Source organism: Chiloscyllium punctatum, chromosome 46, assembly GCF_047496795.1.
Source record: "Chiloscyllium punctatum isolate Juve2018m chromosome 46, sChiPun1.3, whole genome shotgun sequence".
Taxonomy (NCBI): Eukaryota; Metazoa; Chordata; class Chondrichthyes; order Orectolobiformes; family Hemiscylliidae; genus Chiloscyllium; species Chiloscyllium punctatum.
In genome coordinates, this window is record NC_092784.1 from 55,706,069 (window position 1) to 55,721,283 (window position 15,215).

The 15,215-nt window shown below is 53.7% G+C and overlaps 1 protein-coding gene across 1 annotated transcript in view; it reads right to left on the reverse strand.

The window, feature by feature from the left end:
- Positions 1-2,568: 2,568 nt before the first annotated feature.
- Positions 2,569-15,215, reverse strand: part of LOC140468123 (shiftless antiviral inhibitor of ribosomal frameshifting protein homolog) — a 30,889-nt gene continuing 18,242 nt past the window's right edge. The window contains exons 8-9 of the mRNA XM_072564312.1: positions 10,131-10,279; positions 2,569-7,507 (exon numbers count right to left, since the gene is read on the reverse strand). Of these exons, the coding sequence (XP_072420413.1) occupies positions 7,242-7,507; positions 10,131-10,279 (415 nt within the window). The 3' untranslated portion in view covers positions 2,569-7,241. The remainder of the gene's footprint in view (positions 7,508-10,130; positions 10,280-15,215) is intronic.

A 15,215-nucleotide genomic window follows, 5' to 3' on the forward strand; every position in this document is an offset into this window, starting at 1 on the left:
AAAAAGGAGGAACGCCCCCGGGTGTCCTTGGAGAAGGAGCACGCGGGTGTCCACTGACACCCTGGAGTTGTGACTGAAAAGAAAAAAAAGATTAAAAAAAAAAAAAAAAAAACAGGAGGGTTCCCCACTGGAGGGCTCTCTACGCGGGAGTCCTCCCCCTTTCTCTCGGGGATCTGGGGTGGAGGGTGCTGCACGCAGCAGTCCCCTGCAACCGCAGGTTGCGGTGGTTCACAGACTCCCAGCCCAACTGCTTGTTCTGTGGCGCTGTGGAGTCCGTGGACCATGTATATATTGGGTGTGGGCGTTTGCACTCCCTTTTTGATTTTCTTAAGAACCTTCTCCTCTGTTTCTGGCTGCACTTCAGTCCCACGCTCCTGATCTTCGGGCACCCGGTACGGAGGAGGGAGGGCAGGTCCGAGGACCTCCTCGTGGGTCTGCTCCTGGGCCTGGCCAAACTGGCCATCAACAGGTCCAGGCAGCGGGCCGTGGAGGGGGTCGTTAGGGCCGACTGCCTGCCCCTCTTCCGGGGTTACGTTAGAGCCCGGGTGTCCTTGGAGAAGGAGCACGCGGTGTCCACCGACACCCTGGAGTCGTTCAGGGAGAGGTGGGCGCCGCAGGGAGTGGAGTGCATCATTTCTCCCTCCAACTCTATTTTGATTTAGTCCCGACCCTCCCCTTCACTGTTTTGCTCACACAGCATTGCCCTGTGGTTTGAAGGGCAGTGCTTGTCACTGGCCACTCGGGTGTCTTTCCTATCTTCCTGGTGGTGGAAATTGAATAAAGATTCGTGCACTTTGTGTCTTTTCACTGTGTCTCACACCTGCACACACACAAAAGAAAAAAAAAAAGAAAAGAAAGAAAAAAAAAGAGAAAAAAAGAAGAAAAAAAGAAGAAAAAAAAAATAAACAGTAGAATTTGCCCGGGTGTCCTTGGAGAAGGAGCACGCGGGTGTCCACTGACACCCTGGAGTTGTGACTGGCCACTTGAGTGTTTCCTTCCCTTTGGAGACTGGATTAAAAAAAAAGAAAAAAAAAGAACAGGAGGGTTCCCCACTGGAGGGCTCTCTACGCGGGAGTCCTCCCCCTTTCTCTCGGGGATCTGGGGTGGAGGGTGCTGCACGCAGCAGTCCCCTGCAACCGCAGGTTGCGGTGGTTCACGGACTCCCAGCCCAACTGCTTGTTCTGTGGCGCTGTGGAGTCCGTGGACCATGTATATATTGGGTGTGGGCGTTTGTACTCCCTTTTTGATTTTCTTAAAAACCTTCTCCTCTGTTTCTGGCTGCACTTCAGTCCCATGCTCCTGATCTTCGGGCACCCGGTACGGAGGAGGGAGGGCAGGTCCGAGGACCTCCTCGTGGGTCTGCTCCTGGGCCTGGCCAAACTGGCCATCAACAGGTCCAGGCAGCGGGCCGTGGAGGGGGTCGTTAGGGCCGACTGCCTGCCCCTCTTCCGGGGTTATGTTAGAGCCCGGGTGTCCTTGGAGAAGGAGCACGCGGTGTCCACCAACACCCTGGAGTCGTTCAGGGAGACGTGGGCGCCGCAGGGAGTGGAGTGCATTATTTCTCCCTCCAACTCTATTTTGATTTAATCCCTACCCTTCACTGTTTGATCACACAGCATTGCCCTTTGATGTGAAGAGCACTGCTTGTCACTGGCCACCCGGGTGTTTCCTTTCTTCCTGGTGGTGGAAATTGAATAAAGATTCGTGCACCTTGTGTCTTTCACTGTGTCTCACACCTGTACACACACAACATGGGTGCTGTGGGGGAATACATAAGCATACCACAGTTAGGCACTGGTGTAGAATAAAAAAAAAGAAAACAAAATGGAGTAGAAAAAAAAACAGGAGGGTCAGAGGTTCTGCTCCCTCTGAGGAAGCTGGACCCAGTGTCAGGTACTATGCACATGTAAATGATGGGGGACTTGGTGATGGGATGCCGGCCTCTGTGGAGTTATTTCCGAGGACATTCAGCCCACCAAGCCTGTACTGTCTCCCTTCGAGGCCAATTTAGCTCATGCCAAATCCTGGCCCTATCCCCGTAGCCCTGCCAACCTTTAGTTTTTCCTTCAGGCACTTGCCCTTTGAAAGCCAAGATCATCTCCATCACACTCTCGGGCAACGGCTCCCAGACCCTGACCCACTGGCCGCGCCAACACAAAAATGTCTGCCCTCATGTCACCTTTGGTTATTTTGTCAACCATCTTGAACCAGTCCATTCTCTGGTCAGTGACCTCTCTGCCAGCGAGTGGACAGTTCCTCCCTGCCCACTCTGTCTCGTCCCTCCAGGGTGGAAACTACCTTTGCTGAACATCGATCACATCCACTGGTCAAGTGCTAAAGTGACGGGAGTACATGCAGTGCACATCTCCATTACAAACTACAGGGTTACCACCTCCTCCAGTCTTTTCACTGAAGTCTCACTCTCACCTGCTCGTTCTCAATCACTTAGCTACAGACACCAGCACAGGCTTTTCATCAACGGATTAAAACCTAGAGCCAAAACGTGCGTTGTTCAGATTAGCAAAGAAAGCGGACAGCAACCAGAGAGATTGAGAGAGAAGAGCTTTATTGAAAATGAAACATTTTTCCTTTGGGGAAATTAAAAGCGGGACCGTTTCACACTTTACCCTGACCACAGCCTCAATGAAATGATTATTCTTTCCATTCTCCACGTCAGGCATTACCTGTGTGGAATTCATAAAGCAAGACTACATGATGGCAGGGAGGGAGCTGAGATTCCACTCAAAGGGCTTTCCATTCTACAAACACAAAGTACATCCACTGGCCACGTGTTAAAGTGATGGGAACACATGCAGTGCCCATCCCCATTACAAGAGCCAGGGTTACCACCTGAAACATATACAATGCAGAGAGTTCCAGTTTAGCCTGTGCCCAAGTTACCTGCCTCCTTCCCTGGTTTCAGGCATAAAGAGAGACTGTAACTTGGGAGGTTGAGGGATGACCCTCTGGGGTTTATAAAATCATGAGGGATATAGATAAGATAAATGGCAGGTGTCTTTTACCTATGGTGGGGGATTTCAAGACTAGGGGCATAGTTTTTAAGGAGTGAGGAGAAAGATCTAAAAAGGACGTGAGGGGCAATTCCTTTACACAGAGAGTGGAGCGTGTGCGAAAAGATCTTCCAGAGGAAGTGGTGAATGGAGGTACAGTTACAACATTTAAATGATAGGGACATGAATAGGAAATGTTTGTGGGGTATGGGCCAAGCACAGGCAGGTGTCTTAGAGTCATAGAGACGTACAGCATGGAAACAGACCCTTCGGTCCAACCCGTCCATGCTGACCAGATATCCCAACCCAATCTAGTCCCACCTGCCAGCACACAGCCCGTATCCCTCCAAACCCTTCCTATTCATATACCCATCAAGATGCCTCTTAAATGTTACAATTTAGGGACTAGCTTAGTTTGAGATTATGGTGGGTATGGACTGAAAGGTCTGTTTCCGTGCTAACATTATAACTCTATTTACGGTTTGGATTCAGACTGGTGGACACCATAAATGGGTAACTCTAGAGGTGGTTATGATGTTTCCCTGAACAAATAGAGGAATCATAATTTAAAAAGAGCAATGAAGATTTCATGTTTAATAAGGTGGATTCTGTATAGCTATGAACAGAAGCATTAACCCCATCCATTTCAAATCACCATTTTCAGCAGTTGCAAATTATTGCACTTTATCGGAATTCTTTTATCTTTACTGCATAAGACATTAGAACAATACTTCAAATCTCATTGTTGTTTCACAGCTTATCGCAAACATCAATGCCCCTTCAGAACTGAGGATCATTATCTGATTTCCCTGAGAGAGAGAGAGAGAGCAAGCGTGCAGTTTGGGAGGATGGATAGAGTGAAAAGTTAAAGCAATCCCTAAGGACAAGACAACAGCTAGGGACAAGAAAAACCTGAAAAATCTGAAAAGTTCTAATCCTGCTACTGCAGTGAGAGGCTGCAGCCACCAGGGAGCGACGCTGCCACACTATTTGCTATGGTTGTAGGACACAGTTTCCTCAGGGCAACATGCACTTTTCACATGACCACCTGGAGCTATGGATTCTGAAGGTGGAGGCTCCAAACGTTCATTCCATCAAGTAGCTGGCCAAGAACCCTTCCTGAGTTTACTGCCTACCGTCGGCACATATTGGAAACATCTGCAGATTGATACACAACCAATCAAGGCTGAGTTACAAATGCCTCTTCCTTGGCCACTAAAGCTTCCAGTGACACTTGAACCCAGCGCTTTTGGTGCAGAGACAGGGATGCTACCCACTCCACCACAAGAGCTCTCTGCATCAACCTGCAGTTGATCAGGTTGTGAGGCACTGGTTGCGTGCTTCTGTAATCAATAGTAAGACTGAGCAGTTCGGACAGTGACATCACGAACAAAACTGAACCTCCACAACAATCTTCCTCTGAGAATGACCGTGGGAGCCTTTGCATCCTCTTGACAGAGCCAACAGGAGCTTCATTTGAAAGATGACCCCTTTGACAGTGCTGCACTCCATCAGCACTGCCTCTGCATTCAAGCCTTTGGAGTCGGACCTGAACTCAGGATGCCTTAACTCAGGGGCAGGAGGTGTTGACAGGAAGGAGCCAGGATGACAGGGAAGGGCATTGACGATGGGGGTATCAGCTGTGATCTCACTGAACATCTGAGTAGTTTCCAAAGGGCCGAATGGCCTACTCCCGCTCCTCTCTTCCTGCGGCTCACGTGGCCAGCTCAGAGTTGGGAAGATGCACTGGCTCATCGCTCCTGAACCGAGGACAAATTAAAATCAGCCCTGCTCTGTTCTCTGTTCACCAGCATCTCCCTGAATCCAGCTCTCAGGAATATTGTCAAGATTAGAGTGGTGCTGGAAAACAGCGGGTCAGGCAGCATCCGAGGAGCAGGAAAATTGACGTTCATTCCTGATGAAGGGCTTTTGCCCAGAACATTGATTCTCCTGCTCCTCCGATGCTGCCTGACCTGCTGTGCTTTTCCAGCACCACTCTGATCTGGACTCTAACCTCCAGCATCTGCAGTACCCACTTCTGCCAGCGGGGAATATTGGCCAAGCGACAACTCACTGTTCAATGAGCTTCAGATTTCATGAGAATCGAAGCAGTGAATGTTCAACGTTAAAATGCTTTCTTTTTAAGAAGGTGCTGTTTCTTCCTTTGGGATAAATGAAGAGCAAATCATTTCCACACTCTGCCCTCACCATGCATCAATTATTCTTCCCATTTTCAGGGAGATAACTGTGTGGGTTTCAAAATCCTTCACAAAGTGCCAGACCGCCACAGGACCACGCTGCATCTGCTCACAGGGAGTTAGCAGAGATTTACAAACTGGCATTCTGGAGTAGAAATTTATCTTACGTTAAAGCTCATGCCCCTGGGTGTGCAACAGAATGGGTGCAGGGCAAGGCAGATTGGCACGCGGGCAATCTGAGGATGCAACATTGTTCACCCAAGCAGAGGGATTCAAAGCTTGAAATAAAATGAACTGGGAAAAAATTACATCCGGTGGTCAAAGTGACGGACTAGAAGAAATCAATTGAACAATAATGACTTGCATTGATATAGCAGCCTTAAGTGCTGATAAGACATGTGGGCATGTTAGAAAGTGAAAACTCTTGAGAGTGTGGTAAATTAGAGTGTGGGGCATGTTCCAATATAGGGGTAGGGGTGATGATTGAGGAGGGCATGGCATGGGATAGGGGGTGGACAGAAGCATATCCAGGGCACAATGAGGACACAAAGAAGAAATTGGTTTCTGAAGCAGGTTTGGGAGAGCGTGTAAGGCCCTCTGCAGAAACAGCAGTGGGAAACACACATTGTGGACTCGAAACATTAACTCTGTTTTTTCTCTCTTCACAGACCTCTGCTGAGCTTCTCCAGCAATTTCTGTTTTTGTTTCCAGAACCCTTTGTTTCTTTTTAAAGGGAAAGGAGTGAATGGGCGAATTCTTTTCACACAGGCAGTAGTGGGCAAAATAGCCTCATTTTGTGCTTTATAAACGCAATATTCAATAGCTGCTCCTTCACTTGTCTCTGAGTGGGAATTAAAGTAAATGTTTTGGCGACTCAGGTCTCTAAGGAGCAAGCGCACACCCAGAGACAGAGCCAGAGGGAGGTTTCAACACATCAGTGCTCGCTCATTCATGCTGCTGTTACTGGATGCTACAACCTTGAACTGCCATCGAAGATGGCTCAGTTATTCAGAGTGATAACTTTGACTTTTGCCTTGAAGTTAGCCACACACACACACATAGACACACAGACATACACACACACAGACACACCCACACAACCAGACACACCCACAGATACACACACACAATCACACCCACAGATACACACACATATACTCCGACATACACATCCACAGATATATACACACCCACACACATATACATAAACACACAGATACACACCCACACACAGATACACACACAACTCCTACACATACATACACACAGATACACACACAGACACACACACATTCCGACACACACATCCACAGATATACACACACCCACACACACATACATACACACAGATACACACACACAAGCCCCCCACACACACATACACACAGAGACACAAACCCACAGACGCACACACCCACACACAAACAACCACCCACACATAAACACCCACCCTCACAAATCCACACTCACACACAGATACACACACCCACATTCAGATACTTGTGCACACACACAGACACATACCCAAGCACACACCCATACACACATACCCACACACAGATACACACACACACATACACATGTGCGCATGCGTACACACACACGCAGACACACACACACCCCCCAACACACAGAGACAAATCAAATGAATCTGGGGGGTGGAAGGAAAAGCTCAGGGCAGTGATGCCACCCATTGTTAATCAGCCTGAGACACCTCCTGCTGACCTACAAGTAAAACCCGAACCTGCCTTTCTCCGCTGTCGGTCGGAAACGTGGATGTTCTATGTTCTCCCGTCCAAAACGGGTGCCGTTCCGACAAGAGGAAGTAGAGGTTTAAATTCCAAGATGCAGGACACGCCCCCCAAGCACAAGGCTCACCATAACCATGACGGGAGGTGCAGGTGATGTGCCGGGTCATTGGAATGAACGTTACTCAGGGCCATGAGTAAGGGGGACGATGAGTGAGTGGGAGCTGGTGTGAGACAGGCGCTGGTCAGACAGCCGTGTGTCTGGCAAGGCTTCACGGGTCCGGTCAGTCTCCGTTGGCGCTGTTGTCGTCGACTGACTTTTCCGTCGAGTCCTCATCTTCCTCGGTCGTGACCTCCTCTTCCTCCTCCTCCAGGATGTCCTCCTCGATGATATCATCCACGTGACACTCCATGAGACTGCCCTGGCTCAGACAGGTGGCGACAGTTGAACCTGTGCTGTGGTGCTCCGCGCTGGGATGCAGGACCTTGGGTAGGCCTCTCCGTTGCCTGCTGCGGGGGTGGACACAGTGTGTCCCAGGGATGTGAGGTTCTGAAGTACAGGAGAGGGAGTTGGTTATGTGACAGAAAAGACAATTAGTCCTTTGAGCATCTTACCGAATCTCACTTTCATTTGCGTAGCACCTTTAGTGACCCTGAGGACATCCCAAAGCGTTCTGCACCCCACGGCGTATGGTCTGACACATGGCGACCAATTTGAGCACAGCAAGCTCCCACAATCAGCGCCATGATCATGACTGGTTAGTGACCTTGACTGAAGGTCAGCTATTGGAGGCAAACGGACTCCAGACGCTCGATTCCAAGATAGACAGGCAGAAGGCTGGAAGACCCCAGGACAGGCAGCATCAGGAGGCGGAGAAGTCGATGTTTCAGGTGTAACCCTTCTGCGACCTGTGTTCCCATAACCCCACCTCACCAGCCTGCACCAGCAATCCCCTTTATCTGCAGCTTTCCCTAAACCCAGCCCCAGTCCCGAAACATGGACTTCCCCACCTCCTGATGTTGCTTGGCTCGCTGTGTTCTTCCAGCCTCCTGCCTGTCTACGAAGGATAGTGAGTGGTTTGAAGAGTCCACTGCTGCCCCCGAGCCCCCACTGTGGAGACCAGGAACCTTTCAGACTCAGGATTCTGCTTTCCAGTCACACTCCCAGGTGGAGCCTCATGCTTCACCCTGTTCTCCATCCATCCCTACAATCCTCACACCTCTCTCCAATTGTCCCTACAACCTTCACCCCACTCTCCATCCACCCCTATACCCTTCACCCCACTCTCCATCCACCCCTACACCCTTCACCCCACTCTCCATCCACCCCTACACCCTTCACCCCACTCTCCATCCACTCCTACACCCATCACCCCACTCTCCATCCAGCCCTACACCCTTCACCCCACTCTCCATCCACCCCTACACCCTTCACCCCACTCTCCATCCACCCCTACACGCTTCACCCCACTCTCCATCCAGCCCTACACCCTTCACCCCACTCTCCATCCAGCCCTACACCCTTCACCCCACTCTCCATCCACCCCTATACCCTTCACCCCACTCTCCATCCACCCCTACACCCTTCACCCCACTCTCCATCTGTCCCTACACCCTTCACCCCACTCTCCATCCACCCCTACACCCTTCACCCCACTCTCCATCCAGCCCTACACCCTTCACCCCACTCTCCATCCGTCCCTACACCCTTCACCCCATTCTCCATCCACCCCTACACCCTTCACCCCACTCTCCATCCACCCCTACACCCTTCACCCCACTCTCCATCTGTCCCTACACCCTTCACCCCACTCTCCATCTGTCCCTACACCCTTCACCCCACTCTCCATCCACCCCTATACCCTTCACCCCACTCTCCATCCAGCCCTACACCCTTCACCCCACTCTCCATCCGTCCCTACACCCTTCACCCCATTCTCCATCCACCCCTACACCCTTCACCCCACTCTCCATCCACCCCTACACCCTTCACCCCACTCTCCATCTGTCCCTACACCCTTCACCCCACTCTCCATCTGTCCCTACACCCTTCACCCCACTCTCCATCCACCCCTACACCCTTCACCCCACTCTCCATCCAGCCCTACACCCTTCACCCCACTCTCCATCCGTCCCTACACCCTTCACCCCATTCTCCATCCACCCCTACACCCTTCACCCCACTCTCCATCCACCCCTACACCCTTCACCCCACTCTCCATCCACCCCTACACCCTTCACCCCACTCTCCATCTGACCCTACACCCTTCACCCCACTCTCCATCCACCCCGTACCATCCCTGTGCCAATCTCTGCACTCTGACCTGGTGTGGAAGAACATTCAAACCAGCCTGTGGTGGAGGTGGGGGGGGGGGCACAGGTGGGGGGGGGGGGGGGGGGAGTCTGCTGCCTGGGTTTAGTGATTACCAGTCACTGTGGCTGCTGACGGGACTGGGTCATGCCTCGACTCTCTCGGAGCTCAGGGTGTTGTTTGAGAAGGGGGAACGGGACAAAGTGTATCTACCATATCCTCATTCCACATTCCTGTTATCTCCAAACTCAAAGTGCCCTCAAAAAGACCTCAAACACAGCAGCAGGCCATTCGGTCCTTTCAGGAGAAAGTGAGGACTGCAGATGCTGGAGATCAGAGCTGAAAATGTGTTACTGGAAAAGCGCAGCAGGTCAGGCAGCATCTAAGGAACAGGAGAATCGACGTTTCGGGCATCAGCCTGAAGAAGGGCTGATGCCCGAAACGTCGATTCTCCTGCTCCTTGGATGCTGCCTGACCTGCTGCGCTTTTCCAGCAACACCTTTTCGATTCGGTCCTTTGAGTCTGGACGTCCCTGTTTCCACTTCCTCCCCAGTACCCTCCCATCCCTGGATCTGTGTCTCCCTCCTTGAGGATGCTCCATGTTCTGGCCTCAACCTCTGTCTGTGGTGGAGAATTCTGCACCGACGCCAGTCCTGGGGGGGGGGAGGGGGGCGGGGTAGGTGGTGGTGTGGCCCAACTTCAACCCCAACAGGACAGGCCTCGGGACAGGAGGCCATGCAATGGTCGGAGAGAGCAATCGGAAGACACCGTGCAGCAGGACGGGCGACAAGAAAACCCCACTGCCGTGACCACTTCGCCATGTCGGGGGTCGGGGGGTGGGAGGGGGGGAGGAGGTGCTGACCTTTGCGATTGTAGCAGTCCTCAGCGTAACAGCTGTGGGGTCTTCGGCTTCGAGGGCCACCCCCCTTCTTTGGTGGAAGGATACGCAGAGGGGTCACACCACTCTGACAAACGTAGCACGGAGCGGGCAGGCCCATCTGTCCAAAGCCCCTGAAGGAGAGAGAGTACACAGCTGGTCAAGAGAAAGAGATTCTGTTGCCCACTGTCCGTCAATTAAACGTCTCCGTTTATACCCATTCGTAGGATGTGGGCGCCGCTGGCTTGCCCAGTATTTATTGTCCATCCCTACCTGCCCCACTGAGAAGGAGATGTCTTATTGAACCACTTGGGGGCATGCAGTGATTATAATAGGGTCAGCCAAGTGGACATCACGGAGTCTGAGTTCCCTGACCGGGGCTGTTAACCCGGTCCAATCAGGAAGCCCTGGCTGACAGATATAAGCAGCAGGGTAAGGGCATTGCTTGTCATTGGCCACTCGGGTGTTTTCCTATCTTCCTGGTGGTGGAAATTGAAAAAAGATCCGTGCACTTTGTGTCTCTCACTGTGTCTCACACCTGCACACACACACACCATGGGTGCTGGGAAAAATATAACCACTACCGCAGTCAGGCGGTACTGTGAGGGTTAAATAAAAAAAAAAGAAAAAAAAGGAAAATAAAAGTAAGCAGCAGGGTGACCTTGTGTCTTTCACTGTGTTTCACACCTGCACACACCCAACACGGGGAGCGGGGGGGAAAGTATCAGCACTACCGAGAGGAGGAAGTGGAATGGGGTGGACCGAGAGGCAGAAGGGGAATGGGGGTGGACTGAGAGGCGGAATGGGAATGGGGGTGGACTGAGAGGAGTAAGGGGAATGGGGAGGAGTGAGAGCAGGAAGGGGCATGGGTGGATCAAGAGGAGGAAGGGGAATGGGGATGGACTGAGAGCAAGTAGGGGAATGGGGGGGACTGAGTGGAGAAAGGGGAATTGGGGTGGACCAAGATCAGGAAGGGGAATGGGGTAGACTGAGAGCAGGAAGGGGAATGGTGGTTGACTGAGAGGAGGAAGGGGAATGGGGTGGACTGAGAGGAGGAAGGGGAATGGGGTGGACGGAGAGCACGAAGGGGAATGGGGTTGGACTGAGAGGAGGAAGGGGAATGGGGATGGACTGAGAGGACGAAGGGGAATAGGGATGGACTGAGAGCAGGAAGGGGAATGGTGGTGGATCGAGAGGAGGAAGGGGAATGGGGGTGGACCGAGAGGAGGAAGGGGAATGGGGGTGGACTGAGAGGAGGAAGGGGTATGGGGGTGGACCGAGAGGAGGAAGGGGAATGGGGGTGGACCGAGAGGAGGAAGGGGAATGGGGGTGGACCGAAAGGAGGAAGGGGAATGGGGGTGGACCGAGAGGAGGAAGGGGAATGGGGGTGGACCGAGAGGAGGAAGGGGAATGGGGGTGGACCGAGAGGAGGAAGGGGAATGGGGGTGGACTGAGAGGAGGAAGGGGAATGGGGATGGACCGAGAGGAGGAAGGGGAATGGGGGTGGACGGAGAGCAGGAAGGGGAAAGGGGGAGGACCGAGAGCAGGAATGGGAAAGGGGGTGGACTGAGAGCAGGAAGGGGAATGGGGGTGGATCGAGAGGAGGAAGGGGAATGGGGGTGGACCGAAAGGAGGAAGGGGAATGGGGTTGGACTGAGAGGAGGAAGGGGAATGGGGGTGGACTGAGAGGAGGAAGGGGAATGGGGTTGGACTGAGAGGAGGAAGGGGAATGGGCGTGGACTGAGAGGAGGAAGGGGAATGGGGGTGGACCGAGAGGAGGAAGGGAAATGGGGGTGGACGGAGAGCAGGAAGGGGAAAGGGGGAGGACCGAGAGGAGGAAGGGGAATGGGGGTGGACCGAGAGGAGGAAGGAGAATGGGGGTGGACTGAGAGGAGGAAGGGGAATGGGGGTGGACCGAGAGAAGGAAGGGGAATGGGGGTGGACTGAAAGGAGGAAGGGGAATGGGGATGGACCGAGAGGAGGAAGGGGAATGGGGGTGGACAGAGAGGAGGAAGGGGAATGGGGGTGGACTGAGAGGAGGAAGGGGAATGGGGATGGACCGAGAGGAGGAAGGGAAATGGGGGTGGACAGAGAGGAGGAAGGGGAATGGGGGTGGACTGAGAGGAGGAAGGGGAATGGGGGTGGACGGAGAGCAGGAAGGGGAAAGGGGGTGGACTGAGAGCAGGAAGGGGAATGGGGGTGGATCGAGAGGAGGAAGGGGAATGGGGGTGGACCGAGAGGAGGAAGGGGAATGGGGGTGGACCGAGAGGAGGAAGGGGAATGGGGGTGGACTGAGAGGAGGAAGGGGTATGGGGGTGGACGGAGAGCAGGAAGGGGAATGGGGGTGGACTGAGAGGAGGAAGGGGAATGGGGGTGGACTGAGAGGAGGAAGGGGAATGGGGTGTACTGAGAGGAGGATGGGGAATGGGGGTGGACGGAGAGCAGGAAGGGGAATGGGGGTGGACTGAGAGGAGGAAGGGGAATGGGGGTGGACTGAGAGGAGGAAGGGGAATGAGGGTGGACTGAGAGGAGGAAGGGGAATGGGGGTGGACCGAGAGGAGGAAGGGAAATGGGGGTGGACGGAGAGCAGGAAGGGGAAAGGGGGAGGACCGAGAGGAGGAAGGGGAATGGGGGTGGACTGAGAGGAGGAAGGGGAATGGGGGTGGACTGAGAGGAGGAAGGGGAATGGGGGTGGACGGAGAGCAGGAAGGGGAAAGGGGGAGGACCGAGAGGAGGAAGGGGAATGGGGGTGGACGGAGAGCAGGAAGGGGAAAGGGGGAGGACCGAGAGCAGGAAGGGGAATGGGGGTGGACTGAGAGCAGGAAGGGGAATGGGGGTGGACCGAGAGGAGGAAGGGGAATGGGGGTGGGCCGAGAGGAGGAAGGGGAATGGGGGTGGACCGAGAGGAGGAAGGGGAAAGGGGGAGGACTGAGAGGAGGAAGGGGAAAGGGGGAGGACTGAGAGGAGGAAGGGAAATGGGGGTGGACTGAGAGGAGGAAGGGGAATGAGGGTGGACTGAGAGGAGGAAGGGGAATGGGGGTGGACCGAGAGGAGGAAGGGGAATGGGGGTGGGCCGAGAGGAGGAAGGGGAATGGGGGTGGACCGAGAGGAGGAAGGGGTATGGGGGTGGACGGAGAGCAGGAAGGGGAATGGGGGTGGACAGAGAGGAGGAAGGGGAATGGGGGTGGACTGAGAGGAGGAAGGGGAATGAGGGTGGACTGAGAGGAGGAAGGGGAATGGGGGTGGACCGAGAGGAGGAAGGGAAATGGGGGTGGACAGAGAGCAGGAAGGGGAAAGGGGGAGGACCGAGAGGAGGAAGGGGAATGGGGGTGGACTGAGAGGAGGAAGGGGTATGGGGGTGGACGGAGAGCAGGAAGGGGAATGGGGGTGGACCGAGAGGAGGAAGGGGAATGGGGGTGGACCGAGAGGAGGAAGGAGAATGGGGGTGGACCGAGAGGAGGAAGTGGAATGGGGGTGGACCGAGAGGAGGAAGGGGAATGGGGGTGGACCGAGAGGAGGAAGGAGAATGGGGGTGGACTGAGAGGCGGAAGGGGAATGGGGGTGGACTGAAAGGAGGAAGGGGAATGGGGGTGGACCGAGAGGAGGAAGGGGAATGGGGGTGGATCGAGACGAGGAAGGGGAATGGGGGTGGACTGAGAGGCGGATGGAGAATGGGGGAGGACTGAAAGGAGGAAGGGGAATGGCGAGGACTGAGAGCAGGAAGGGGAATGGGGGTGGTCTGAAAGGAGGAAGGGGAATGGGGGCAGACTGAGAGGAGGAAGGGGAATGGGGGTGGATCGAGAGGAGAAAGGGGAATGTGGGTGGACCGAGAGGAGAAAGGGGAATGGGGGTGGACTGAAAGGAGGAAGGGGAATGGGGGCAGACTGAGAGGAGGAAGGGGAATGGGGGTGGACCAAGAGGAGGAAGTGGAATGTGGGTGGACCGAGAGGAGAAAGGGGAATGGGGGTGGACTGAAAGGAGGAAGGGGAATGGGTGTGGACTGAGAGGAAGAAGGGGAATGGGGGTGGTCCGAGAGGAGGAAAGGGAATGGGGGTGGACCAAGAGGAGAAAGGGAAATGGGGGTGGTGCCTTAGAGTGGCCAGTAGGTGGGAGAGACAGCTGGCTTGCCGTGTTGCCAAAGGTGTCTGTGACACCTGCACTGTCTATTGTTTGGTTAGCAGACTGTGTGTGATTGTGCTTACTGTTTTCTTCGTGACGATTTCAGGGGGGGATTCGAGGTCCCCCCTCACTGGTTATACAGTGGGGTTTGGTGTCTGGCCTCCCCACCCCTTTCCCCTGTTAATTGTTTTTATCTTGTGTACGGCTGTTGATGTTAACTGTTTGTTTGCAATTTGTACTGGTTAATAAAATTTTAAAAATCTGAACAGCAGGGTGAGAGGTTCTGTTCACTCTGAGAGCTGGCGAGGTGGGTCAGTGTCGTGAACTGTGCACGGGTAAATCTCAGAGGAGTGGGTACTGGCCTATGTGGATACTGGGAGTGGGTACTTCAGTGGATACTGGGAAACCCACAATGTCCTTCGGGGTGCAGTACCAGCTCGTGGCAGTGAAGGAACAGCGATATATTTCCAATTCAGGATGGTGAGTGGCTTGGAGGGGAACTTGCAGATGTTCTCATGTGTCTGCTGCCCTTGTCCTCCTAGATGGAAGTGGTCTCAGGTGTGGAAGGTGCTGTCTGAGGACCTTTGTGACTTGTTGCAATGCTTCTCAAAGACGGTCCACATCGTTACGACTGAGCTGCCAGAGGAAGTGGTGGAGGCTGGTACAATTGCAACATTGAAAGGGCATTTGGATGGGTGTATGAATAGGAAGGGTTTGGAGGGATATGGGCCGGGTGCTGGCAGGTGAGACTAGATTGGGTTGGGATATCTGGTTGGCATGGACGGGTTGGACCGAAGGGTCTGTTTCTGTGCTGTACATCTCTCTGACTCTATGGTGAAGAGAGAAAATCATGTCAGTGTTAGATTGGATACCAACCAAGCAAGATGCCTTGTCCTGGGTGATGGTGAGCTTTTCTCGTGGGGTGTGAGTGTCACTGGAAAATTGCCGTCC